Here is a 26,371-nt window from a genome sequence, read left to right on the forward strand (position 1 = left end):
TCTGCCCGCTCTCCTTCCTTCTTCCTCCTTTCCTTTCTTTTCTCCCCATTTTATCTTTCTTCCAGTCCTTTCTCCCATTTTATCTTTTCCTCCCTCCTTCCCTTAGACATCTTTTTTTTTTTTTTTTTGGTCAGTCCTGGGGCTTGAACTCGGGGCCTGGGGCTATCCGTGAGCTTCTTTTGCTCAAGGCTTACATTTTACCACTTGAGGCACAGCTCTATTTATGGCTTTTTAAAAAAGAGATAAGAGGGGGCTGGGGATATGGCCTAGTGGCAAGAGTGCCTGCCTCGGATACACGAGGCCCTAGGTTCGATTCCCCAGCACCACATATACAGAAAACGGCCAGAAGCGGCGCTGTGGCTCAGGTGGCAGAGTGCTAGCCTTGAGCGGGAAGAAGCCAGGGACAGTGCTCAGGCCCTGAGTCCAAGGCCCAGGACTGGCCAAAAAAAAAGAGATAAGAGTCTCATGGACGTTCTTACCCAGGCTGGCTTTGAACTGTGATCCTCAAGGACCCTAGCCTCGTGAGTACCTAGGATTATAGACGTGAGCCACCAGCGCCTGGCTTTCTATTTGTCTTCTTACATCACATTTATCAACATCCTGAGTCACAGACACCTAGCAATAGGGTGGGTTTGGGAAGTAAATTCCAGCATATGGAGGACTCCCCAAAATCCAGGCTGCAGACCCCAGAGCTCTCTCTCCTTCTCACTCAGGGTGAGTCACCAGGTGTCTTTTTTACACCTTTCATGGCTTTTCCATTCACCCTCGAGTCCATCTTGTACCCATGTGCTCTGTTTTTAGTCATGACAGAAAAAGCAACTTAAGGCAGTTTTGGGAGCCGGGTGGCTCATGCCTAGCAGCTTAGCTACTCAGGAGGTTGAGATCTGAGGGTCTCAGCTTGAAGCTAGCTCAGAAACCTCCAATACCACCAAAAAGCAGGAATTGGAGGTGTAGCTCAAGTGGTAGAGTGCCAGTCTTAAGTAAAATAGGTAAGGGTCAGTGCCCAGGCCCTGAGTTCAAGCCCCAGTACCAGCACACACACAAAAAAAGATGAAATAAAATATGAAAAGTTTTGGGAAGCTTTTGTTGTTACTGAACTTTCAGCCATCCAGCTCCCCGTGAGATGAAGATCTCAGAGACTGCCTTGAATAAACCCACTTTGAGGGAGGCCTCCCTCCACTTTAAGCTCCCCTTGGGGAGGAATCTCCCTCTGCATACCCCCACCCCAAGGACAGAAGGAAAAGCTGTTCACCTGGCACCTGCCATGCACGCAGAGGTCAGTCTCGTAGGGTCCACAGGGTGTGCCGTCCAGGACGCGGTCAGCCACCAGCAGCGGGGACTCTTTGCCGATGGGCGAGCAGTAGAGTTCACATGGCTTATCTGAGGAGAGAAAGGTTGGCAGATGTTGACATGGGAGGGGGCAGCAACTTAGCACAGCCCTAGGACAGAGTAAATCACAGAGAGGGGGGAACAGAAGCCATTAGGACAGCTCCCAAGAGCCATGTCTGTCCCAGGTAGGATAAAAATCCCAGGCTCTGTTGCTCTGAAAACCATGTGAGTTTCCAGAACTGACCAAGCTCTCTCCTGACTTTGCCTGGTCTCTAACTGGAATCCTGCATTCTACTGGTTTTCTAGAAGGCTCCGATCATTCTGGAAGAGAGCTTCCAGAGCTCTCTTTTCCAATTGCATGTTGCATACAACGCCATTGAAGCTCTTGGCCACTAACCTGTTGACCTACAACTGTTTGAGCACATTCCACAGGCAAATGGGTTTCTTAGGAAGCAGGTTCTATCCATGACAGAATGCAAAAAGAGTTAATTTAATGACAGGTTGAGTAACCCTAATTGGAAAGCCCCAAATCCAAGATGCTCTCACTTCTGAAACCGAGTCCTGATATAAACTCTACAACTCTGACCTTAAACATACACTAAAACATACACACACACACACAGATAATTTACCCTTAGGCCAGGAGTATACATCATGAATAATGAATTTTGTGTTTAGAACGGGTCCCTGTCTCTGGGATACGCCCCTCTGTGTGTGTGTGTGTGTGTGTGTGTGTGTGTGTGTGTGTATACATATATGCAAATATTCCTAAATTAAAAAAAAATGCAAAATTTGAAAGACATCTGGTTTCAAGTGTTTCTGATAGGGGATTTGCAACTTGTGCTTGAAATGAATGAAGCCCTGGATGTCTGGGAAGCCTCAGGAGACCAAACTGTCATCATTTGTCCCCATTCTGGGCTTGGAACCTAAGCAGGATTCAGTTAATACTCTGTGTGTGTGTGTGTGTGTGTGTGTGTGTGTGTGTGTGTGTGTGTGTGTGTGTGTAGAAGAGCTTAGAGTCTTTAGAGCCACATGGTTGCACAGGAATGCTGAAGGATTGGAGGAGTATTCCTGTTACACCACTGGGCAGAGGAAACCTGTGGCTCTCTGCTGGCAGCTACAAAGTCTCACTATGGTGCCGACACCATTCCCCTGTGAGACTACTGCAATTACTAATTTAAGCTCTGCTTGTCCTTCTGTGGGGGGGGGGGGGGGGAGGGGGCGGGGGAGGGGGAGACACATATTGACAAAGTTGCTTAGCTCTGGGCTTTGAGGTGACTCATTTAATAGCAGTAACTACTCCAAAGTAGTCCATTAAGGACCATATAATCAATTAGTCCTTTAGCAACCAAGCCTCACTTGATTGGACTAGCCATGACCACCTGACTGTGGCCAGACCAACCAGAGTCTCTTTCTTTTTTTTATTTTTATTTTTTATTTTTTGGCCAGTCCTGGGCCTTGGACTCAGGGCCTGAGCACTGTCCCTGGCTTCTTCCCGCTCAAGGCTAGCACTCTGCCACTTGAGCCACAGCGCCGCTTCTGGCCGTTTTTCTGTATATGTGGTGCTGGGGAATCGAACCTAGGGCCTCGTGTATCCGAGGCAGGCACTCTTGCCACTAGGCTACATCCCCAGCCCCCAGAGTCTCTTTCTTTACGGTGTCTTCATAGCTAGGCCTCAGCTGATGTGACCAGTACTCACTCATTACCCAAGAGTCACTGAATCAATGAGAATCCATCTCCTGAAATTTCAGGGCTGGAATTCTACATATAGAAGGATCCTTTCCTTTCATACTCGATGAATATCAAAGGTAGCTGATAACTCTGTAATTCAGAAACAACAACAAAAGCTCTGCAAACTGAAAGTGTTTTTTTTCTATTTATGGAAAACATATCTAGCACAACAGCAGACCTGATGGATGTGAAGCAGTCTATCCCTCAGATGAGGCTGTTTGCAGACACTCTGGTCCCATCATCAGTGTAGCTAGCTACATATGAGGTACTCACCCCGCTGGTCCTATCCGGGATATTAATGTTTGGCTGCTGCACTGTCGTACCTTTCAAACAGTAGAAGGTTCTCCATTCTAAGCCATAAGAGGCTCTAGATAATTTTGATAAGGGATATGGGTTTATGTAAGAGGTATTGTGAGCTACCTACCCACCTACATGTGTCAAGGTATAAGACAAACAGCCTGCAGCAGGAGCATTAAGCCACGACTATCATTGTAAGCTGTGGAGGCCAGGAAAGAGTATCCTAATATCTTACAGGGTCCTGAACCCAGATCTCTAGCCTGGCCCTTGGGTCCCTGGAGATGCCCTATGTCTGCCACAACTTCCCTCTATTTTTGTAAGCAACTCAGGCCAGAAGGGCCAAGTTGGAGTTGGAGTTATCCTAACCATCACACCCAATATCCCCTTGGATGGCTTGGACCTGAAGGGTCTCAGGATCTTCTCCTGCTATGCCAGGGAGGAGGCAGGAATCCTCTGCTACATCTAGACTACAGCCTGCACCAAGCCTTCTGACACCTCAGTGGGTGCGAGGGCAGCTGCTGGCCTAGCAAGAGAAGTCAGAACCCTTGAAGGTTTCCACGGGGAAGGGAGACATGGGGTGGTTTTGGCAGCTGGCCCTCTCGGTGGGTTTCTGTCCCAAAGCTTTTCCACACTTTTCTAAGGACAGTCTTTGTCTTCTTTGGGAGGTGGTATGGATTTGTGGTCCTGCATCCTCCCTTGGAAAGTCTACCTCTGCAAGAATTCTTAAAAGAGAGAAAGTGCAAAGAGAAAATATTGCTTTCCCTTCTTTCTTGAACCATGTGCTCCTTGCCAAAGAATTCCACCGTGATAGCAGGACTATGAATAGAGCAGTCATAATGGGCTTCAGAAGAGCCGAGAGCCCAACCACAGGAATCAGTGTTATCGCGGCTCTGCTAGAATCAGGCCTTTTAGAAAGTGGGTTTGGGGAGGAACACTTACAAATCTGCCTTCTGAATTTGGCCATTTATTATTTTGTTTCTGCCCTTGTGAAATGCTCCTTGAAAAAAAAATATGCTAGCTTCTGTTTATATTTGAGAGAAAGGAAATCAACTATGCAAGAAGCCATGGTAATTCCACCCCAGTTGGAAGACATGGCCAGCTTGCCTTGCAAAACCCTGAACTCAGGGTCTCTCCTTCAAAGCAACAACATATTAACAGTCTATTAGCTGTCCTGATAGAACAGGGTTGCAATTTTCAGATCAAAGACAGTGGCCCACTAGCTATCATTACTTATTACGTGGGCAGAAAGAAACACAAAGCAAATGGGTGAGAAGATGTATTTGGAACCCCGAAAGGAGTCTCGCCACGAGGCTTCCAGGACAGAGAAGTCTGCATAGGCAGAGGTCTTGGTCGCTCTGTCGATAAGGGAACGAGAGCCGCACCATCCAAAAGTGGTTAGAAGGAAAATAGAAGTTTAAGTTGGACTTGGAGGAATCCGTGGAAAACCAGACACTGAAGTGGGATTTCTGTACTGAATAAATGAAGCAGGAGGGCTTCAAACGCAAGCGAGCAAGCAACCAAGGAAAGAATAACAAAGCTTTGTGCTCAGAGCTGAGTGGAAATAAAAAAAAAGGGGTGCGTCTGTCTTCGAACTCTCATGGCTCCTGGCTCCAAGGAAGGGCAAGAGGACAAAGATCTAAAAGCACGTCTCTCTGACCTGGGGACAACTAAAGGTTCTGATATAGGTCGTTTCTCCTGGGGACCTGTGTTGCAAAGCATCAGCTGTCTCTGTCCAGATCAGGGAGTGCTGGTAAGAGCTGGATGCCCCCTGATCTCCTGCATAAGCTTAACAGCCAGGCAGAGAGAGACGGAGTCTTCGTGTGTCGTGTGGTCCATGGGTCTACTGGTTGAGTTCTTTTGGAAGCGTTGGCCCCTCTGTTCCTCGGCAGGCAAGTTTCATGTACACTCTGAACTCTGCCATCCAAATGACAGTGCAGCCATACTTTTTAAATAAGGAAAATGTCTGGGACACTCTCAAACTTGAGAAGAGTCCTCAGCCAAATGGATGAGTATTACCTGCCATCATTTAGAATGTTCCAAGTCAGCAGAAAGCCATCAGGGACTGATGGGGCCAAAAGCCATGGATCTGAAGTTTGTTCTTGTCAACGAGGCCAGGGCCTCCCCTTAGGCAGCCATACACATTTGAACTTGTAATTGCAGATGGCAGGGATGGGAATGGAGATTTCAAAGGCCCTTCCTATCCCAGGGAAGAAACCTAAGACCTGGCACTGAATGTTCTTCTTTTGCCAGGCACTTTGGAGGCTGTAAGGGGAAAAAAAAAATCAGGCCTCCTTGCTACAGCTCTTAAGCTCTCTCACTCTGCACCCATGAAGTCATGCTTCCTGTCTTCTTCATGTATTAGGAGCCAGATGATAGCTGGTTATTTTCCTAGTCAACTTCACTTCTCCAGAATTGGGGTCGGCTCCCTCCCCGGCCCCCCTGTCAGCTGCAGGAGCTTAGACACGTCACGTAGCCTGTCACCTCTCATCTTCTGCACAGCTTGTGCTGCATATCCAATGAGATGATGTATGTCGAGCTGACTTGTGCCTGGCACATGGTAGGTTCAGTAAATGAGACCAGATTGTCAGCACCACAACACAGAAACACGTTTCTTGAAATAGAATTGAGTTTTAAGTGAGGGGAGGGGGGTAGATCCCTCAAGTAGGCCCTGGAGTGTCCTCACCTACTATGAACAGGCCCAAATCACAAATCCCACAGAGACATGAGCCACCCGCTAGAACTTTTTTTCAGCCATTAGCAATTCTGTGGAGGTCCAATGGTATGATATATATTCTTTTGATTTAGAAAGAAAACGTGACTTGTGCTGATCATCAGTTTTACCAGATTGTACACTATTCTCAAAAAAAATCTCCCCCACAGACCTCAAAGTGTCAGAGCCAATGCAAGATGAGGTAAAGAAAGCAATGAAGGAAAGCATCAAAGCTGGGGAGCAAAATGGCGCTTGCACAAACATATGCTCTGCTCCTGGTCCTTTAGCACATTGGCATCACAAAGTAGTTTCCCAGGAACCCAATTTTTCTGCAAGTATGGGTACAGAAAGAAATCTGGCCTGCTGGCTACCTTGGGAGAGCTGCTTTTGAGAAAACCCAGAGATCTAGATGATTTGAGGTCAACTCCTTTGCTCCAGTAATGGGATGGGCCATGGCTGTCCTGGGCAGGGGACTGGGGCAACTATAAGGCGGTTTATGGCAGGAGGCGACTCTGTAAGTGTGCCTAGGTTGTTGTTATGGTTCTCAGCAGGGGAGAGAGGGAGGCTCTTTGAGAGGATGTGCCATATCTTTACCATCAACCACCACAGCTGTCAACAGGCCCTTCCTCTTGCTGCTTAATCGGTCATGAGCCTGGCATTGCTGGTCCCGGAAGCTGGGAAGACCTTTGGGGCAGGGCAGGTTCTCACAGACCGCGTGCTCCACGCTTGGGCCCAGGCAGTGTGTTCCTCCAGGCCCAGGGCTAGAAGAAAGAAGGACGTCTGATTAGCTAGCCTGTGGTGGAAATAGCAGAAGCACCAATTAGCTTTCTTGCCAGGAGGAAAGGCAAGATTTGCAAAGCAACCCCCTCTTGCTCCTATAGCCCACATCTGGGCCAGCCCAGCCCCACACTGAAGTCATGCTCAAATGAGCTACAGAAAAATGCATCCAAGGACTGTAAATCAAGGTCATCTGGAAACAGAATACAGTGAGTATCAGTTCAGCAAGATCCACTCACTGTGTCTTCCAGCTGAACTTGAAACTTGGCCATGTGCAACCCTGAAAGCCCCAAGGGAGTTTTTGGTGTATGGGTTTTGTTTGTTTCTGATTTTTTTAGCTTCTCTGAAATGAAGACCTTTAATAGCTCTTAAATATTCGCTGGAGATCAGGGTGAGTCAATCAACAGCTCTCATTTGCTCTCTAATCAAATGAACCAGAGTGGCTGGTTCACTTGCTCATAGGCTAGGGTGAGAGTCCAGTGAGATGTGTCAGAACATTGCTGTGTTCTTGGATCCTGGGGTGTTCTGCCTCAACTGCCAGGTTAAGCCATTCTAGAGCCCAGACCACTCTTCCTGGCAGAGTCTACACATGTAAGGTGTATTGATCAGGCAGAATGGCAGGACTGTGGCCTGGCTGACCAGTCTGGTTTTGCTTACATCCTCCACAAGGTCCCAGGGTGTCTTTGGGCACTCTGAGTGGAGCAATCCCAGCAGTTCCATTGGGAGATGCTGCCCCAAGACAGTAGGAGCAGGCAGGAGAGGCTAGAGAACAGAGCAGGGACTGTCACTCATTCACCCTGGAAATTTCTCTGACCTATGTTGGGTGGCTACAAACAAAATATTTCTAGAAGATTAAATCAACAGAAACGTAGCTTGACATGACTAAAGTGAAGACATTCAAACAACACAATTCACAATGGAAAAGTAGCATCACTGGCAGAACTACAGATGAGTCCATATCTTTCCCTCAGCCTTTCGGGGGTGGGGGGAGTGGGTGGGGGGTGGTAGGACTCCACAGCCCTGCGAGGACTCAGGGAGACATCGACGGGTAGAAGTCTCACCTTGCAGTGAGGAGCAGCCACCTGAAGACATGGGGGACATTCATCAAAGGCACAAGTAGTTTTACATAAACAGTGGTCATAAAATAGCACTTCATAACAACCACACACTCTTAAGTCACACAAAGAATCAGAAGGGGTTACTGCCTGTTTCCTTCAGATGAGAAAACCAAAGCTCTCCAAGGGGTTAAGTCACTGCGGGAGGTGGGCAGAGGAGTGGAGAGCTCTCGCTTTGGGATCAGTGCTTGAGGAGAGGTAGCACTGAGACAGTCAGCGGGGGCACTAGGAGTTTTGAAGATGCATCTGTCATATTAATCCCTAATGCTCATTCTTCTTCATCCAGGTATTTCTAAACACTACTCCAGGAGAAGCTGAGATTTACAATAAAATGGCTTCTCAGGCCCTTCACACACACACACACACACACACACACACACACACACACACACACGCGATATCCAACTGAGAAAGGAAAACACGCTCAGCCTCACATGAGACACATACAGTAAAACTAGTGAGATACTGCAGCACCCACCAGAATGACCATGATGGTAAACACCGTGTCAGTGAGGGGTGGAGCAAGTGGAGACCTACCAGGCTCATGGCGGTGGACATGGGACCATCACTCTGCAAAGCTGGTGGGTTGAAATCTAGTCTCTCTCTCTCTCTCTCTCTCTCTCTCTCTCTCACACACACACACACACACACACACACAGAGTAGAAACTGGTATCTCCCCACTTGCTGAGCTGACACACACTTGCACACACGCTCCAACATGCATGCCTGTTGGTAATGCATGTTCTGTCTACAGGGAGGGTGCAGTTCTCTGCATGGCTGGCTTTTCTAAATATGTTTAAAAACTAAGACAAGAATAAAACTAGAAAGGCTTTGGAGAGAAACTGGAGGAGCAGAAAGAAAGATGAGCCTCACCCCAACTAAATCTGTGAGTGAGCTCCACAGTACCACAGCATCACCTCAACACAGAGCTGAGATGAAGAGAGGCTCCTGGCCATGGATAGGGATGGGCATGTAGAATCATGGTAGGCTGGAAGATAAAGGTACCATTGGGGTTCAATAAAAGCACACAGGTGGGATAGAGGAAAAACCTAATACCAGACATAGAACTTCCCTCCACCTCCCTCTATGCCTAGTCTTGGTGGAATGGTTGCTACTCTTCCCCCTAAAGGGTTCAGGGGATGAAGGGATTGCAGCAATCCCGGTATATCCCAGGTCTGCCCTCTGTTCTCCTGCTCACTTGCAGAGACAAGAGCTTGCTCTTGATGCAAGTGCATGTGAGCCTTCTTCTCCATCTTCCCTGCCATACGCATTCAGTGGGTCCCAGTGGCATTAGAGATGAATACACTACTTTGTAGTCTTGGGTATAAGTTCCATCAACAGTGACACAAATAGTAGGAAAGGACAGCCCAGGAAGCTGGCTTAAAACACAGAGGGTCTCCAAGGCCTCCAGGTCAACTGGCAGAAAGCAAAAACTCTAAGGGCTCCAAAGACCAAAGTGGGAGGGGGTGACAGGGGTGGGGGGCAGGAGGGGCAGGGGAGAGGAGAAAGTCAGTCACCAGTGGCTCATACCTACAATCCTAACTACATAGGAGGCTGAGATCTGAGGACCTCAGTTTGAAGTCAGTCCAGGGAGAAAAGTCCATGAGACTCTTATCTCCAGTTAGTCACCAAAAAGCCATAAGTGGAGCTTTAGTTCAAGTAGAAGAGTGCCAGCCTTGAGAAAAAAAACAACAACATTCAGGGACAGCACCCAGGCCCTGAGTTCAAGCTTCAGCACTAGCACCAAAAAAGGAGGGAAGGAGGGGGAAGAGGGACTCGTCTGCTAATATCTTTGGACTGCGAGTAAACCAGCTGCAGGAGATGGAGAGGAGCCCGGGGGTGAGCATCTGGGGCTGGGGCCGGGACCGGGACCGCAGCAGCATTCCAAGCCCAAGGTGCATGTGGACATTCTCGTGACACTCAGCCAGCCAGCCTGCTGAGTGAGATGGAGAGGACACTGTCGGTCAGAACCTGGGTCCAGGGCCTTGGTCAGTTGGGCTTTGCAACAATCACCACATCAGGCATTGTGCAAAAGCTGGCTGGCCTGCACTTCCTACAACACCATCCCCATCCGGAGACAGGCGTGAGCCACCAGCACTGAGCTCCACAGCTTTCTTTATGGGGCAGGACACTGAGCTCTGAACCTCAACACAGAGCAGGATAAAAAGTGGAACTCCCCTGCTGATCTCACCATTTCACTAAACAGGGTTCCTACCCATGTATTATAGTCAGTTAAAAAGCCATATGTATATAATTTTATATATACGGTGTATATATTTTATAGATGTGGTTTTTAATATTATTTTTATTATTTAAAATTTATTTAAATATTTAATTAGATAAGAATATTAAAATTTTAATATTAAAAACGATATATGTTCACATATGTATATATGTACATACATATATAGTGTGTGTGTGTGTGTGTGTGTGTGTGTGTGTGTGTGCAGGCACGTGCCAGTCCTTGGCCTTGAACTCAGGGCCTGGATGCTATCCTTCAGCTTTTGTGCTCAAGGCTGGTGCTCTACCACTGGAGCCACAGCTCTACTTCCAGCTTTTTGGTGGTTAACTGGAGATAAGAGTCTCATGAACGTTCTTGCCTGGGCCAGCCTTGAACTGCAATCCTCACATCTCAGTCTCCTACTAGCTAGGATTATCAGCATGGACCATCAGCTTCTGGCTAATAAACCACCTTGGACAGACTGAATATCTCCTATGTGCCAGGTACATCAACAGGGTGCTTGGTTCAAATTCTTATGGCACTTGAGGTTTCCAGCATTGGCTGGCCATTGGAATGACCAGGGGAGCTGGAAACCATCCTCTGGGAACCACCTCCAGGGCCGGTGACTCAGGTACAGCCTGAGCATTGGGACTTTTACCCACAGGGCCATCTGTGAATGATTCATCACCAGGACTTCATTGTGGACATAGAGCATTGTGGTTTTGGTCTTGATTTAACACTTGCTTAGTTTGCAACTTGATGCGATTCAATTGGTAACCATCAAGACTGCAAACAGACAGTCAAAGGAAAACATTTTAAACCGAGAAACTCTGAGATGAGAAAGAAGACCCTGTGTCGAGGGAATCATTATTATCGAGCACAACATCGGTTCCCGAGCTTCCCACGGTAAATGTCCAAGGGTGAACAGGAAACATCTCGGTGTCATCACAGTCAATGAACAGAAACTTTACAGAGAAAACTCACCACAACTTGGCTCTGTCATAGAATTCTAGAAAGACCCATGGAAATCATTTGGATGAAGAAAACAGCTGAACCCACAGATACTTGGCGATTCATGAACAAGTAGGCCACCTCCAAATCTGCCAACAATTAGTCTGCAGGTCAGCCTCTAGAACTTTCTGGAAACGGTTCTCAAGGAAGTAAGCCATGAGGCAGGTGAGACAAACTGTTATACAACTCTCAGGCTCTTTCTACAAGAGGCCAGACCAGGACCCCAGGAGCCAGCTGACCCCCGAGGCTACACCATGTCCCTACTCTCAGACACACTGGACACCTGCAAGGCCATGCGCACTCTTTGCCTTGGTTCCACCCTACTTCTTTGGTGCCCCAGTTCTCACCCTAAGGCAGAGCTACTGCAGGTAGGAAATACTGACCGAGGTTCCTCACCCCAGGCAAAGGCTGGACAGGACAGACTTACGGGGGGTTGTCGCATTTCCTCTGCCGGAAACGTGCGCCCGTCCCACACGTCCGGCTACACATGCTCCAGGGGCTCCAGGGGCTCCAGTCTCCGTCCACGTGCTCGGGGATGGGGGTCTTACTCACGCACTCGCCAGCCCGACACCACTGCAACACAGCAAGGAGGCCCGGGGCCCAGACACTCAGCATGGCTTGATCCCTAGGGGGGCTGCTAGTCCCCCAGGAGGTCAAAAGGCATTTAATTAAAAAACTTGAATAGAAGTAAATTGTTTCAGAGTAGGCAGATTTGCCAATTCTAGCAATAACGTACTCAATCTGACACCAGCAGGCAGAATTTCTAGACATAAGGTCAGGATCTCAGAGTTCAGTTTGGTGGTTAAGGATGACAGCTCTAAGGTGGTACAGAGTGGTTCTAACAGAAAACCAATCCCTAAAACAGATTTTCCCAAAGCATTAAAGTAGTGATTCTCAATCTCAGCACCAGAATAAAACATTTTCTGGTGTTTTCACTTTTTCAAGGTGTACTTAGACTAAGGAGAAGGCTGCTTGACTGGTCCAGGCCTCCTCTACTCTCTAGCTCTTCATCTCTCCTATGCTCGAGGATCCAGCTTGCTTTCTGACACCATCTTGCTAGAACAGAACAATACTATTCCCTGTAGATTTGTTTTATGACTGTCTCATGTATGGCAAAGAAAACTTTTTCATTTAAAAAAAAATACCAATCCAAACTATTCTTTGTAAGTAAATTTGCTCATGACAAAGAGAATAAATTTAACAAAAATATCATGTAAATGGTTCTTGGATTTTTATTATGATTATTATTATATACATATATATTTTTTGGCCAGTCCTAGGCCGTGAACTCAGGGCCTGAGCACTGTCCCTGGCTTCTTTTTTGCTCAAGGCTAGCACTCTGCCACTTGAGCCACAGCGCCACCTCTGGCCATTTTCTGTATATGTGGTGCTGAGGAATCGAACCCAGGGCCTCATGTATACAAGGCAAGCACTCTTGCCACTAGGCCATCTTCCCAGCCCCGGATTTTTATTATGATTATTTTTTAATCTGAGTATCGGTGTCTTATACCTTGTAATTCTAACTACTTGGGAGGCTGAGAAGGGGAGGATGGCATTTTGACACCAGGTCAGGCAGCAAAGTTCAAGAGACTCCTTTTCAATGAAGAACTGGACAATAACGTGCAACTTCTACGCCTGCTACGATATGAAGCGAAAACAGGCAAATCAAGGTCGAGGCAGCAGCTTGGTCAGGAAGTGATACCCCAGGTCAAAAGTAAGAAGGGCCAAAAAGGTCTGGAGGCCTGACTCAGAGTTTTAGTACTTCACCTAGCAAGCATGAGGCTGTGAGTTCGATCCCTGGGACTTCCAAACAACAACAGGGTAAAAGGGTGAACAAACACAGCAATGGTACTCACTGGACACTATGTTGAAAATGAAACTATACAACTTGGGGGTAGGGATGGGAAGAAAAAAATGGGGATAGAGTGAAGGAAGGGGGGGTGATACTGTTCAAAAACAAATACACTCTTTGCCTGACGTATATAACTGTAACCCTTCTGTCCATCACCTTGTTAGTCAGGCAGAAAAGAGTTTATTAGGCAGGGGAGAGCAAACTTGCCAGAGTGCACGAGATGGAGGTGTATGGAGAGAGGGGAAGGAAACGGAGAAAGAGAAAGAGAGAAAGAGAACAAGGATGGAGAGAGAGGGGAAGGAAAAAGAGAAAGAGAAAGAGAAGGAAAAAGAGCTATACATTACCTTTATAATAATTTAAAAAAAAAAAAGGAAAAAGGAATGGTGGTGTAGTACCTCTTTCATCCTGCAGGGGGCTCTGGGCATGTGTGTGCAAGGCCAGGGACCTGGGGATGTTTCAGGGGCTCCTGAGCAGAGCACACACTGCCTGTGGGAAGGAGAGGCACCCAGCTCCCTCCCGCCCTGGGGGGGTGGGATGGCAGGGTTACCTTGTCTGCCCCACACTCGGTGCCATCCAGGGGAGGGTCCAGCTTGGTCTTGCAGGATGAATCTCCTTCCACCAGGCACCACAGGCCGGCACACATCAGATGCTGCAGGACGAGGAAAGGAACGGCGGTGATTGCCCAGGACACCCACAGGTACCCGAGCTACAGGGTGGATTGGGGGTGTGGGAGCTCCATACCCACAATCCACTTGTGCATCACACTTACATGATTGCCCGGAAGTGACCCTCCTCCCAAAGAAAAGGGTTGGGGTACGAGAGAGTTAGAGAAGCTGTTTTCCCTTCTCCCTGCCTGGTTCCTAGCTTGCCAGAGCTAGGTAGAATTTCTCACAGTATTTCACCTAGAAAACCCACAGATACACAAGTACAATAATTCTATGTAAAGAGAAATAGCCATTTTAGCACACAGAATCCCAACTGCATTAATAAGAAATTGGGACACCAGTAAAGTACTGGGAACACGATGATTTATCACAACCATTGAGGCACACGCAGCCAGGGTCCTTCCACTTGAGACCCTGTGTACAGACAGTGCCCACACCATAAGGAGCGCCAACCTGACATGGGGGATACTGAGCCACATGAGGGAACACTGAGGCACATGAGCAAAGTCGGCCCCACCGAACACATGGCTACCTACCATTAATGTACCTTTCTGGGTTTCTCCCCTTTCAGACTGACCATCCTCCCCCCCGCCAACACACACACACCACCCCAGGACTTCCTGGGATTACATCCCAGATAAACTCGCACCCAAGTCCTTACCTCCTAGCCTGGAAATTGCAAACAGATGTATGTAAGGATTGTTTAAAGATGCAGTCCCTCCACAGTGCCAAACCTACTGTGGCTGAGCTAGAACGGTAGGGGACTTCCCTCTCCATGGTGCGGCCAGGGGATCGGCTTATACCTTTTGGGAAAAGTGGAGGGCTGGGGATATGGCCTAGTGGCAAGAGTGCTTGCCTCCCATACATGAAGCCCTGGGTTCGATTCCCCAGCACCACTTATACAGAAAACGGCCAGAAGTGGCGCTGTGGGTCAAGTGGCAGAGTGCTAGCCTTGAGCGGGAAGAGGCCAGGGACAGTGCTCAGGGCCTGAGTCCAAGCCCCACGACTGGCAAAAAAAAAAAGGAAAAGTGGAAGGGTTCCCCACTACATGGCACCTACAGCCCCAGTGTAGTTTGCAAAAGGTCTACCATGCTCAGACCCCTGAGAGGACCAAGGCTCCAAGTTATCTCAAACATCTGCAGGGAGTAGACAGATGCACAACCATGTTTAGTGGTTAAAGGGTCCAAAATACAGAAGAGAAAGGGAAGGAAACCAGAGCTGGAGGATGCTTTAAAAAATAAAAAGAGCTAAGCCAAACTCAGGGCACTCTTTCATTTGTTTAAGTACGTAGCAGCTGATCTGTGCCTTCAAAGAAGTCCAGGATCCAAATAGAATATTGCACACTTGGGTTCAGAAAAGGCTGCACATTCCCGCGATTGCTCACCTCTCCCCGGAATGGTAAAAAAGATGAGAGCATTGGGCCGGCCACAGCTGGTTCCCTAACGACCCACTACGCCTCATTAAATGTTTGATGCCTTGAACTCTCACTCTAGAGCTCTCCAAGAGGACTGCATCCATGTGCGGACACAAGGACACGTGTTTGCAGGCAAGGTTCACTTGGGAGGGGGTTGAGGGGGCTGGGAGGCTTGGGATTAGGAGAAATAATGGCTCCATCAGGAGACAGAGGAAGGAAGGAAGGAAGGGTTGTGAACTTTTTTAGTTTGTATTTTACTGATAGTGTCTTCTCATCAAGGCTTCATCATCTAAGAGAGGAGGGAGAGGCTAGACAGATTGCTTAAACAGAACTCGAAATGTGCTGATCACATAGGAACAATAAACGAGTGAGTGATACTCTTAAAATTAAGCCCTCTTAAAAGAAGGGAAAGCCAAGAGCTGCCGGTGGCTCACGCCTGTAATCCTAAGCTACTTAAAAGGCTAAGATGGGAGGATCACAGTTCAAAGCCAGCCCGGGCAGGAAAGTCCTGGAAAAAGCTGTGAGACTTTTATCTCCAATTAACCATCAGAAAACTGGAAGTGGCATTGTGGCTTAAAGTGGTAGAGGACTAGCCTTGAGTGAAAAAGCTCACAGACAGTGCTCAGCTCCCCGAGTTCAAGCCCCATGACTAACAAAAAACAAAACAAAACAAAAAGACAACTGGGAGAATATGAGAAGATATTTGCAAGAGATAGGAGCTAGTCTCTTGATGCAAAAAGCCAACAAAGTACATCTAGAACATATTTTAAAACTCCTAGAGATGAAAAAAGACGCAGTTAAAAAAATGGGCAGTGCTTGCCTCCTATACATGAGGCCCTGAGTTCAATTCCCCAGCACCACATATACAGAAAATGGCCAGAAGGGGCGCTGTGGCTCAAGTGGCAGAGTGTTAGCCTTGAGCAAAAAGAAGCCAGGGACAGCGCTCAGGCCCTGAGCCCAGGTCCCAGGACTGGCCAAAAAAAAAAATGGGCAAAAGACATGAACAGGCACTTCACAAAAGGGTATTTAAATGGCCAGTAAACACATGCCTAATCTCTTTAGTCGGAAGGTCGCCATTAGATGATACCCCTGTGTACCCAGGAGAAGGGCAGGAAGTGAGAGGACTGAGAATTCCAAGTGTCCACCAGGATGTGGTCTAAGAGCAACTGTTGTGTGCTGATAAGATGCCAATTTGGCTCAACAACTTTGGAAAACTTCCACAGAATTTACTGAAAGCTGAAGACATGTACTTTGTGTTGTTTTGTTTCTGTAGTATTGAGGTTGCGCTTGTCAGCCACGTGCTCTACCACTTGATCCAAGCCTTCAGGCCTTTTTGCTTATTTTTTCAAAAAGAAAGTTTTTACCTGTGCCATCCTGGGCTGTGAGTATCCCTACTTAAGCTGGGATGGAAGATGTGAACTAACACTTCTGGCTTATTTGTGGAGATGGGGGGTGTCTCCTGAGCTGGCTTTCACCTGTGCTCCTCCCGAGTATCACCTCCCCAATAGCTAGGGATCCAGGTGTGTGCCACCATGCCCAGCCAACACACACACACACCACACACACACACACACACACACACACACACACACACCAGTACCCTCAATGACACTCCTCTGTATGTACTAAAAATATATGTGTATATATATATGTGTTCTTCAAATACATTGTCAAAAATATTTACTCCAAGACTACCTGCATTCATCCCAAGATCAACAGAAGAATAAATTAAGAGGCATTAGAATAATGGACTAACATATTACTTCAGGCAAAATTCAGAAATAGGTAAAACTCTGGTGGTACTATGGCACCAGGAGTCAGTATGGTGGTGTTGCTTTCGTATTCAGTTTTTGGGAAACGTTAAGAAAAAGGGCTGAGCGGAAAGCAGAGTACAGAACTTGAGCCTTGGACCCAAGCTGGGGTAGACATCTCAGCAGCCCCCAGTGGGGGTTCATTTTCACTAGAGGGAAAACAGGATGAGTTACATGACGGTCCATCATGGTGCTGCTTTCCAGACAAGAGCCATCACTCATGTCACGCTTCATAAGTGACCAAGTCCTCGGGGGCCTGTCATCCCAGGCCTCAGGACATCCCTGGGAGGCAATGTGCAGAGATCAAAGGGCTCAAGCTGGGTGGAAAGAACAGGCTTCCTAAAGAGCTAAAATAATGGGACAGGAAAGGGTTTGAATAGGAATTCAAGACCCTGCCTTGAAATAAAAGATCTCGGTTTCAGATTGAAATGCAAAGCTTTGTTCCCAGAAAAATGGAAAAGAATGATACAACCCAGAGGCTTGTCCTAATCAGGTTATTAGATGTCAAAGATAAAGCAAGAAGCCCTCTTGGCAGTCAGGCTAAGGGATCAAGAGACAGCTGTGAGGGGAGGGAGGGGTGTCAGACTGCTGGCAGAGGTCTGGGCCAGGATGGTCCGGGGCAGCGCAGAAGACACGAGGAAAGGTCACGTGATCCGAGGATATTTATGAACACTGAGCAGTCTGGAATACTCCAACATCTTATTCTCTGAGCTCCAACATGACAGCACAAGGGGAAAATCCCACACCTAGCCTTGTGGGATGGGTCAATGTCAAAATGTGGGGGAATGGCGCATGGTGTGAAATGACCCCCAGGTTGTATGCATAAGGTGTATGCGAAACACAAATGAGCTTCATGTATAGCAGGGGTACCATTCCCAGGATGCCTCAGGGTGTACATGTCAATATTCCCAAGTTATAAACAAATCCCAAATCAAGCTGGACAAGCCAGCGCCTGTAATCCCAGCTACTCAGGAGATGGACACAGGAGGATCACAGTGTATGCCAGGCTGGGCAAAAAGTTGATGAGACTCCATCTGTGAAGAAGCAGGTTGGATGGTGATTCGTGTTTCTAAACCCAGCAGGTAGGTAGCAGAGGTAGGAGGGTCACACAGGGCATGACTGGTCCCAGACAAAAAGACCTTCCCTGAAAAGAACTAAGCAAAAAGGGCTGGAGTGGGTGGCTCCGGACGCAGAGTCACTCACTGCCCAGCAAGGGCAAACCTTGAGTTCAAACCCCAGTAGCCCCCTCCCTACTTTAGTTTTACTGATAGCCCAAGCCAAATACAGACCAAACAAAATGCCAAGAGCTGGATGAAAAAGCAAGGAGTCCAAATTTTCCACAAAGACTACGGCAGTTTGAAGTCTTTCCCCCAACTAGCATGCCAGGACTGCTTCTGGAAGGTTCCCTGTGTCTCGGGTGTGGTCTGTCCTTACATGTTCCTGAGGAGAACAGAGACCCTCACCTGGCTGGGGTTGGGGTACTGCTGTGGCAAGGCCAGGCCCTCAGAAACTCAGCTAGCAGGGACACAAGGAATGAAAATAAGTCGGAGGAAGACCATCCACTGTGAGCTTTCAAACCCTTCTGGAAAATTCGAGCCATCTGCTGTCAAAGTCCCGCAGCTTTGAGAGCTGAGACGGAGACAGGCAGGACAGCTTTCAGCCCTCTGTGCGGCCACACGGCTCTGTCTGAGAAGGGGGAGGCCAGGGAGCTCCGGGACGCTGCCAGCCTCTTGCTCCGGCCAGCAGCCCCACTTGGCCTTCGAAGACTAGATTTTATTGAGACTAGCCGGTTCCAAATTAGGCTGACTGTCTGAATCCTGGCAGAAGCTATATAAAAAGACAAAGACGCTGGGAGCTGGTGGCTCACACCCATGTAATCCTAGCTACTCAAGAGGTTGAGATCTGAGGATCACAGTTCGAAGCCAGCCTGGGCAGAATAGTCTGTGAGACTCCTATCTCCAAAGAATCACCCCAGAAATGGAGTTATGGCTTGTACTCTCTTGAGACCTAGGGACAGTGCCTAGGTCCGGAGTTCAAGCCCAGGACCCAAGCTAAAAGAAAAAAAGACAAAGACCAAGAACCAGTTCCACCTAGAGATTTTAAGAGAAGATTTGGGGTGGGACACAAACACTTCTGTCTCTTGAGGAGGCTCCAAGGTTTAGAATTAAGTGAAGTCAGAGAGGAGAAGCTTGTTCTCAGGTGGGATTCCAACACCTGGAGATTCCATGCCCATCAAGATGCTCAGCTCCTCTGCAGGACCAAGAGAGATGTTGCATGCCAAGAGCAGTCCCCGGGACTTACGGCCTCTCTGGGTACCAGAAGAAAGGCAGAACCAGGGGCAAACACAGAAAAGAAGAATTGATCCACATGACAGTCAGGTGAATTGTCAGCTTTTCCCATTGGATCCGGGAAACCAGGGGACAGAAAACAAAACAAAACAAAAAACCCAACAACAACAAAAAGGAAAACCCAGCACCAGTAACAGTTACGGAGTGCCTGCTACTAGCTTGCTTAGTGGTCTAGTTCATCTAACTGAAGTCTGCTAACAGACCTACAGTTGTGTGTGTCTGTAGGAGTTGAGTTTTTTCCCCTATTTTGCAGATCTACAGACTGAGGCATATCCAGTAGGAAGAGGAGGGAAGGGAGCCTGGGCACCTTGATTCTACGTAGAGCCCTTTGTACTTCTCACCATGTAAGAGACAGCAACTTATGCTGTGCCATAGGAAGCAGCACCGAAGGGAACCCTAAAGGAGGAGGGAAGGCGTCAACTCCTCTAATGCCCACAACCACTCCCAGACCCCGGCCTCAGGAAACAGCTGGCTCACAACTCTGGTGCTCAACTGGGAAGGACGGCATAAGCAGCATAACACAGTCTGCTGCAAATGTCACAGTGTGCAGATGCACCTGTGTTCACACACAAACACTACTGTAAGCACTTCTGAGCTGCCTTCCTTCCCACCTGTGGCAGCCTGAGCTCAGCTTCAAGACAGTGGCGGCAGGAGGTGGTGCTGAAGTGAAGAGGGGGAACAGGGATGAACACGGGTCTTTTAACTAGGAATTCTCCAGATTTGGGGGGAAAGGTGAGGCAAGAAATCCTGCAGAGGGGTATGCCTTTGTGAGACAGTGCACACTGCAGGCCTCTATGCTCTTCTGACTTAATTAGCAATGTGTAGCCACACCTATACATAACCATGTATGGCTATGCCAAACAATGCCTATCCTTTCCACCCTTTGTCTACCTGGCAGAATATCTGAGATCCAATAACTCTACAGCCTTGTTGAAGAATAACTTTGCTCTTCAGGGACTTTGCTGACAGGGGACAGGAGGAACTCGTAATCATAAAAAAGACTGATTGGGCTAATTGCATAGAGTTCATTTCCCTTTTCTAATAAATATTTACCATTCACTGTTTATGTAACTTTTTATGTTTGGACTTTCTTGAGATGCTTTACTGAATTAAAAACATCACATTACCATTGGCTAAAAGAGGAGACAGCTGTATTTGCCAGTAACTTCTACAACAAATGCCAGCTATCGATGCCAATTTTTTATACTTCATATTTCCATAGACAGCTCAGCCTTACAATACCAGCATTCTGCAGACAGACATGAAAGGTTTGGTGGTGATGGTGTGGGGGCCTCCAGAGCCCTGAAAACTGAAAAGGGACCGTGCCTTGGTTCTCTCTTAGGCAAATGTTTAAAAGAGCAGCAACCTGATTAGTCTTTGAGGCTGAGTCCGCTTGCTAAGCAACTTCAGCAATGGTTGCTGATACTCAACTCTTCTGACTTGGGAGAATAGTTCTTAATTTTGATGGGCCTCCAGACGGCTACGCATTGGAGCATCAAGAGCAGAACAGACCTGCAAGTCTAATCACAAGGAAGCTCCTCACTGAAAATTCTACCCAAAGAAGAGCAAGGGCTCAAGGACTACGGCAGGTACTTCCTGCTGTAAGAAGCTACCAGCCTGCCTGCCTGCCTGGTACTCTCCTGCACATCTTGCCTTTCCATGCTCCAAGAGTCTGGTGGTGCTTATAAATCTCTCTCAAGAGTATATGCTTGCCAAGACATAGTTTAAAAGCACGTAAGATTATCAGGGAAACAATTAAATTTAAACATAGTTTTCAGAGTACAAAAAGAATGACTAATGTGGCATAGAGTAATGTGTGTTTGTCAACACATTTCATGACAAAACCCAGTCCTGGGTCTCATAACCACTATAATGTTGAAGAAATCGGACTGTGTGAATGTGCTAGCTGGCCATGAGAGTCACAACTACTATTTGGTAGGAAAGCATCTGTGATTTCCCATCACAGTGGCTGTCCTGTGACCACTGCTGCCAACCTTTGTAACAGAAGGAAATAGAAGTTCAGTTAAAACCTGGGGAAAGATAAAGATATAATTGCTTCCCTATCCCAGTTCACAGACCCTCTCCAACTATCCAGGGATCTTAGTTTGGCCTTCCTGCTTCAGCAGAATTGCATCAATGTATGGTTGAGAAACAGAGGTCCCTCAAGAACAAGAAGACCCTCCCTTAGGAAAAAGAAGGGGTTCATCCTTGGTTCCTCAGAAGGAGGTGCAGCCAAATGAAAATAGTCCACCACTTTGTCAGGGTGATTAATGGGTTCCCCCCTCCTCAAAATGGTTATCTTTCTCATTCCTTTTCTTCATATTTCGTTGCTCTGTATTCCAGGAAAAGAAAATTTTTAACTCCTTAGCACTGGTGTCTCATCATTTTATTTCCTCGGCAGTTTCCAACTTCCCTTATATTTCATTATAGTTTTATTTCCTTCAGTAGGCTTGACGTTCCAACAAAAAAATATTTAAGACCAAAGACAGACAGACAGATGCCTCACGATGTGCTTTTCCAAGCTTTCCCTGCACTCTCCTCACCAGGCCATGGAGAACACCAAGAAGCTGGCCAGCGAGGCTGCCATTAATTGTGTTTGCGAGAGACCAGGGGCTTGGTGTGTGCAAAGCACTCTCAATCCCCACGCTTGAATGCTGTTTTTAGAAGAGGCTCCTCCAGACTTTTGCAGTTGTAACTCACAGTATTCACCCCCCAAAGCTCCTGGCCACGACGGTTGCTCTTTCTTTTTTTATGACATCTAGTAAGTAGGCAGCCTTTCTTTTTTTTCTTTTTTGCTTTTCCTATTACACGGGGCCAGCAGTGGTTTGGAGAATACTGTTGAGAATTCTCCAGCACATTTCTTTCTGAAAGAGCTGGAGATGCTCTGAGATGCGATGACATCACTGGTGTGAAGAGTGGACCAACCGTTTCTGTTCATCTGGACACATGGGATGGACTCTTGGGGCCTCAGAGAACTCCCGTCTCAATGGAAGATGTCAAGAACTCTTACATAAAGTAGACTGCACTGGTCTCTCACCGGAAGGGAGTGGAAACGACCCAGTGATTTACAATTTTTCCTTACATAACCTATTTTGAATGTGCTTACCCATTTCAGTCCTCAAGAATATGAAAACATGAGTGATCATGGCAGAGAGATCAGTTACTACATTGGGTTAAAGGACCTTTCTGATTGGTTCTGGGCCTCTCAAGATGAGAAGGGAAGGTTTTAAATGATGCTTGATTTTCCATACCCCTCTTAAGCTGCATATTAGACCCACACAGACTGGAATCAGAAGGGAAATAACAGTACAGGTATCGGCCTTGTTCACGGGGCACTGATTTTTGTGACAGATCCTCTACTCGGCACTGTACATGTACTGACTTCTTAGAACCCGAAACTTCCCAATGAAGATACTAAGACACAGACAGAGAGACAGGGAATGAGAACCAGTCTGAGCTCACTCTCTACCAGATTCACGGCACTGCCTGGCATGGCTCTTGTCCTGGGAAGAAAACATGGGCATGTGTGTATGTAGCCCTCCAAGATCCTTGCCAAAGTTTCATGTGCTTTTCTGGTGAATCATATGCAGATTCTCAGGCCTTGAGAGGAATATATCACAGAGCAGGGTGGGGAAGATTTTTTGTGTGCCAAGGGCAGCTTGGAATTCTATGACATCATTTGAGGGCTATACAAAATTATCAGTACTGAAAGATGGCTTCAGGCAGGCAAGCCACTAAGAAACATGGCATCCGTGTGCGGCAATGATTCTGTGGGCCTTCCATGGCCTTCAGGCTCTGCACCCCCCAACCCCTGTAAGGAATTCAAGGCTTGTCCAGCCAGGGCCTCTAGTCTGTTAACACGGGTGGCCACAGACACAGCAACTTCCCTGCCCCAGATCTCCAGCCCCACTTGGCTCCCTCTGCCTACACAGTTGGTAGAGTCATAGGCATTAGGCCATTTGCAGCACAGTGAAAAGTTGTACATTCTGTGAATGGCCAGACTAGACTCCAGACCCTTGCTCTACTACCTATTACCCACACCACTGTGGGTGACCAGTAAGTCACCCACTGCTGTCGACTAACCCAGGAACAGAACCTAGGGGATGAGAGCTAACGGGGGTCATCGCCCAGCTGGAAAACTTGAGGCCCACACATGTAAGCCTTGGCTCAATAAATGCATCTCCCTGCAGAGCTTCCTAGGTACCAGATCTATGTGGATAGAAGCTTGCAAAGCCGTGGTGGGTGTGGATGCACACTTGACTCTATGGGGTGCATATGTGCATGTCTGTGGATGTGTGCATGGGCGTGCATGTGACTATTTATGATCTTTGGGTGAATCCAGACCTGCCGTGGGCAGGCCAGGCTTGTACCCCTTCCTGAGCTAGCTCTCCTCTCCTGCATGGCTGCTTACCTCCATGTTTCTACAGAAGGTGGCATTGGTGCCAAATAGGATCTGGCACTGCTCATTGGCGCTGTAGTGCATGCCCGGCAACTTGTGTGGGAGGCGGACAGCATGTTGGCTCCTGGGATCTGTGATCAGCAAGCAGGTGCTGACTTTGGACCTGAAAACAACCGAGAGGTGAGGTGAGGTGAGGTGCAAAAGTCCTGTCTGGGTTTTGGGTTTGAGCTCTCAGTCCCTGAAACACGCCTGTGGGTTCCTTATGGGCAAAGGGCCTCAGCACGGGACAGGGGATAGTGCTGGTTTTCTAGTTTATTTTCCTTCCATGTGGCCACTTGAGAGGGGCCTGGGAGGTTAATGAGAAGGCTTTCAGAATAGATTACCAGGGTATTGTCTTAGAACATATGGCTTTGCACAAACATTACCATGCAGCAACAACAAGCACCAATTAGGGCTTTTGATTTTTAACTTGGAAGTGCTTATTTCCAGTTCCACATATTTTTCTCTGAAGGGCCTGCTGGGCCAGGACTAATGTCCTGCATGAGGTGCATCACCTAACTACACCTTCTGTGTCACAGAGGGCTGGCCAGGAGGTTGCAGGAAAGGATTTCAGGATTCCACCCTTGGCGGGAGGGTTCATATACCATAGGAGGCACATTTGCCTCAATCTCCCCTAGGAGATTAAATACTTACATGCATTTATTTTGCTATCCCTAAAGCAAGGCAGATGGCAAGTAAAAGGAAAGTCAGACATCTGCCAATATTCTGGGTTTTGTTTGTTTTGTTTTTGGCGCTGGGGACTGAATTCAGGGCCTAGTGCTCACTTCCTAAGGCAAGCGTTCTAACTCCACTTGAGCCACACCCTCCCTACACGCGCACATGCACATACACATCCTGTACTTCTGCTTTAAATTTGTTCTTCAGCTAGAGTTTCCTGTTAACTTTATCTGCTTGCCTCAGATGGTGATCCCCCAACCTCTACCACCCGCATAGCTGGGACTACAGGCATGCACACACCACACCTGCAGGTTGCCAAAGTTCTTGAGGAAAATTGTGCAATACACACAAGTACGTATAGCTGAAGCTGATCTTCCTCTCCCAGGCTCAGACATAACCCACTTATCACCGGTAGGACCAATAGCATGTTGGTTACCACATCTGGGTTTGCCCTCCTGGATGATAATAGAAAATGACTTAGGACATCTTACTAAGATCCTCCAGGGGCTGATGTGATGCTCCAGTGGTAGAGCACCAGCTTTTGAGAAAGTGAATCAAGCAAGTGCGATACCCTGAGTCCAAACCCCAGAACTAGCAAAAAAAAATATATATGTTTAAAAAGAATTTGGGCTGGGAATGTGGCTTAGTGGTAGCGTGCTTGCCTCGCATGCATGAAGCCCTGGGTCCGATTCCTCAGTACCGCATAAACAGAAAAGGCCAGAAGTGGTGCTGTGGCTCAAGTTGTAGAGTGCTAGCCTTGAGCAAAAGCTCAGGGACAGTGTCCAGGACCTGAATTCAAGCCCCAGGACTAGCGAAGAAAGAAAAAAAAAAAAAGAATTTTGGCTGGGAATGTGGCTTAGCTGTAGAGTCCTTGCCTTGCATGCATGAAGTCCTGGGTTCAATTCCTCAGCACCACATAAGCAGAAATGGGGGAAGTGGCACTGTGGTAGAGTGCTAGCCTTGAGCAAAAAGAAGCAAGGGACAGTGCTCAGGCCCCAAGTCCAAGCCCCAGGACCAGCCCCCCCCCCCAAAAAAAAGAATTGTCCTAGTCTTAAAAGCCTAAGTGTCAGGGCTCATGCCTGAAATCATAACTATTCAAAAAGCTGAGATTTGTAGGACTATGGTTCAAAGGCAAAAAATTAACCAGCAAAAAGCTGGACAGGAGACATGGTTCAGGGAGTAGAGTGCCTGTAAGAGAACAGCAAGCTGAGTGAGCACAAGGCCCACATTTAAACTCTGGTAATAAGGGGGACAATGAATACTCTGAAAGTAGACTATATTTCAGCCAATTGGCTGATGACTTTGCCAGGCAGTAGAGCACCTGCCTAGCAAGTCCAGGGCCCTGTGAGAGATGCCTTTCCTCACATGAGGCAGGCAACTTTCCCTTTTGCCCCCAAGAATTTTACTACCCACCAAGTGTTCAGCTTTGCAGCAGTAGAAGGTCACAGGGCCGCAGAGGTATGCAGTGAGTTTGGGAGATAAGGTCACAATACCGATCCACAATTATCATCTGATGGTCACCTATGTGTGGGGCACCTAACACGGCTGTAGACACACGCCTGGGAGGGTGCTGTGCCTATCACGGGAGATGCTGCCCTGCCCACATCTGCAGGTTCCCAGAATTCATCACTTCTTCTCGCCCTTGCTGAGACGCCAGTCCTTTGGTCTTTTGGGAGAACCTTCTATGGTACGGATGCTGGAGAATGGTCCCAGGGCTTACTTGAGGAAGTTTTCTAGGTCATCTCGACTGCAGGAGGACCAGGAGAGGTCACTGGGGTTCCGGCCTTTCACCCATTCACCGGACATGATGTGGGACCGGCCAGCACAGGACGAGTGGTCATCATCATGGTTCATCCCCAAGCTATCCAAAAGAGGAGGAGAAAACGAAGTGACACTATGGGTATCTTACTTCGGGGTCTAGTCAAGTGAATCATGTGCACTTAAGCCTTACACAGGGACAGGGAGAGAGAGCT

General features: G+C 47.7%; 1 protein-coding gene across 1 annotated transcript in view; it reads right to left on the reverse strand.

Annotated features, from left to right (window-relative positions):
- The window catches only part of Adamts17 (ADAM metallopeptidase with thrombospondin type 1 motif 17), a 141,165-nt gene that overhangs the window by 42,461 nt on the left and 72,333 nt on the right, over positions 1-26,371 (reverse strand). Inside the window, exons 9-14 of the mRNA XM_048369046.1 lie at positions 26,119-26,259; positions 23,694-23,844; positions 13,592-13,693; positions 11,620-11,765; positions 6,662-6,828; positions 1,253-1,380 (exon numbers count right to left, since the gene is read on the reverse strand). Coding sequence (XP_048225003.1) covers positions 1,253-1,380; positions 6,662-6,828; positions 11,620-11,765; positions 13,592-13,693; positions 23,694-23,844; positions 26,119-26,259 — 835 coding nt within the window. The remainder of the gene's footprint in view (positions 1-1,252; positions 1,381-6,661; positions 6,829-11,619; positions 11,766-13,591; positions 13,694-23,693; positions 23,845-26,118; positions 26,260-26,371) is intronic.

The sequence above is a fragment of the Perognathus longimembris genome, chromosome 20 (assembly GCF_023159225.1).
Source record: "Perognathus longimembris pacificus isolate PPM17 chromosome 20, ASM2315922v1, whole genome shotgun sequence".
Classification (NCBI taxonomy): domain Eukaryota; kingdom Metazoa; phylum Chordata; class Mammalia; order Rodentia; family Heteromyidae; genus Perognathus; species Perognathus longimembris.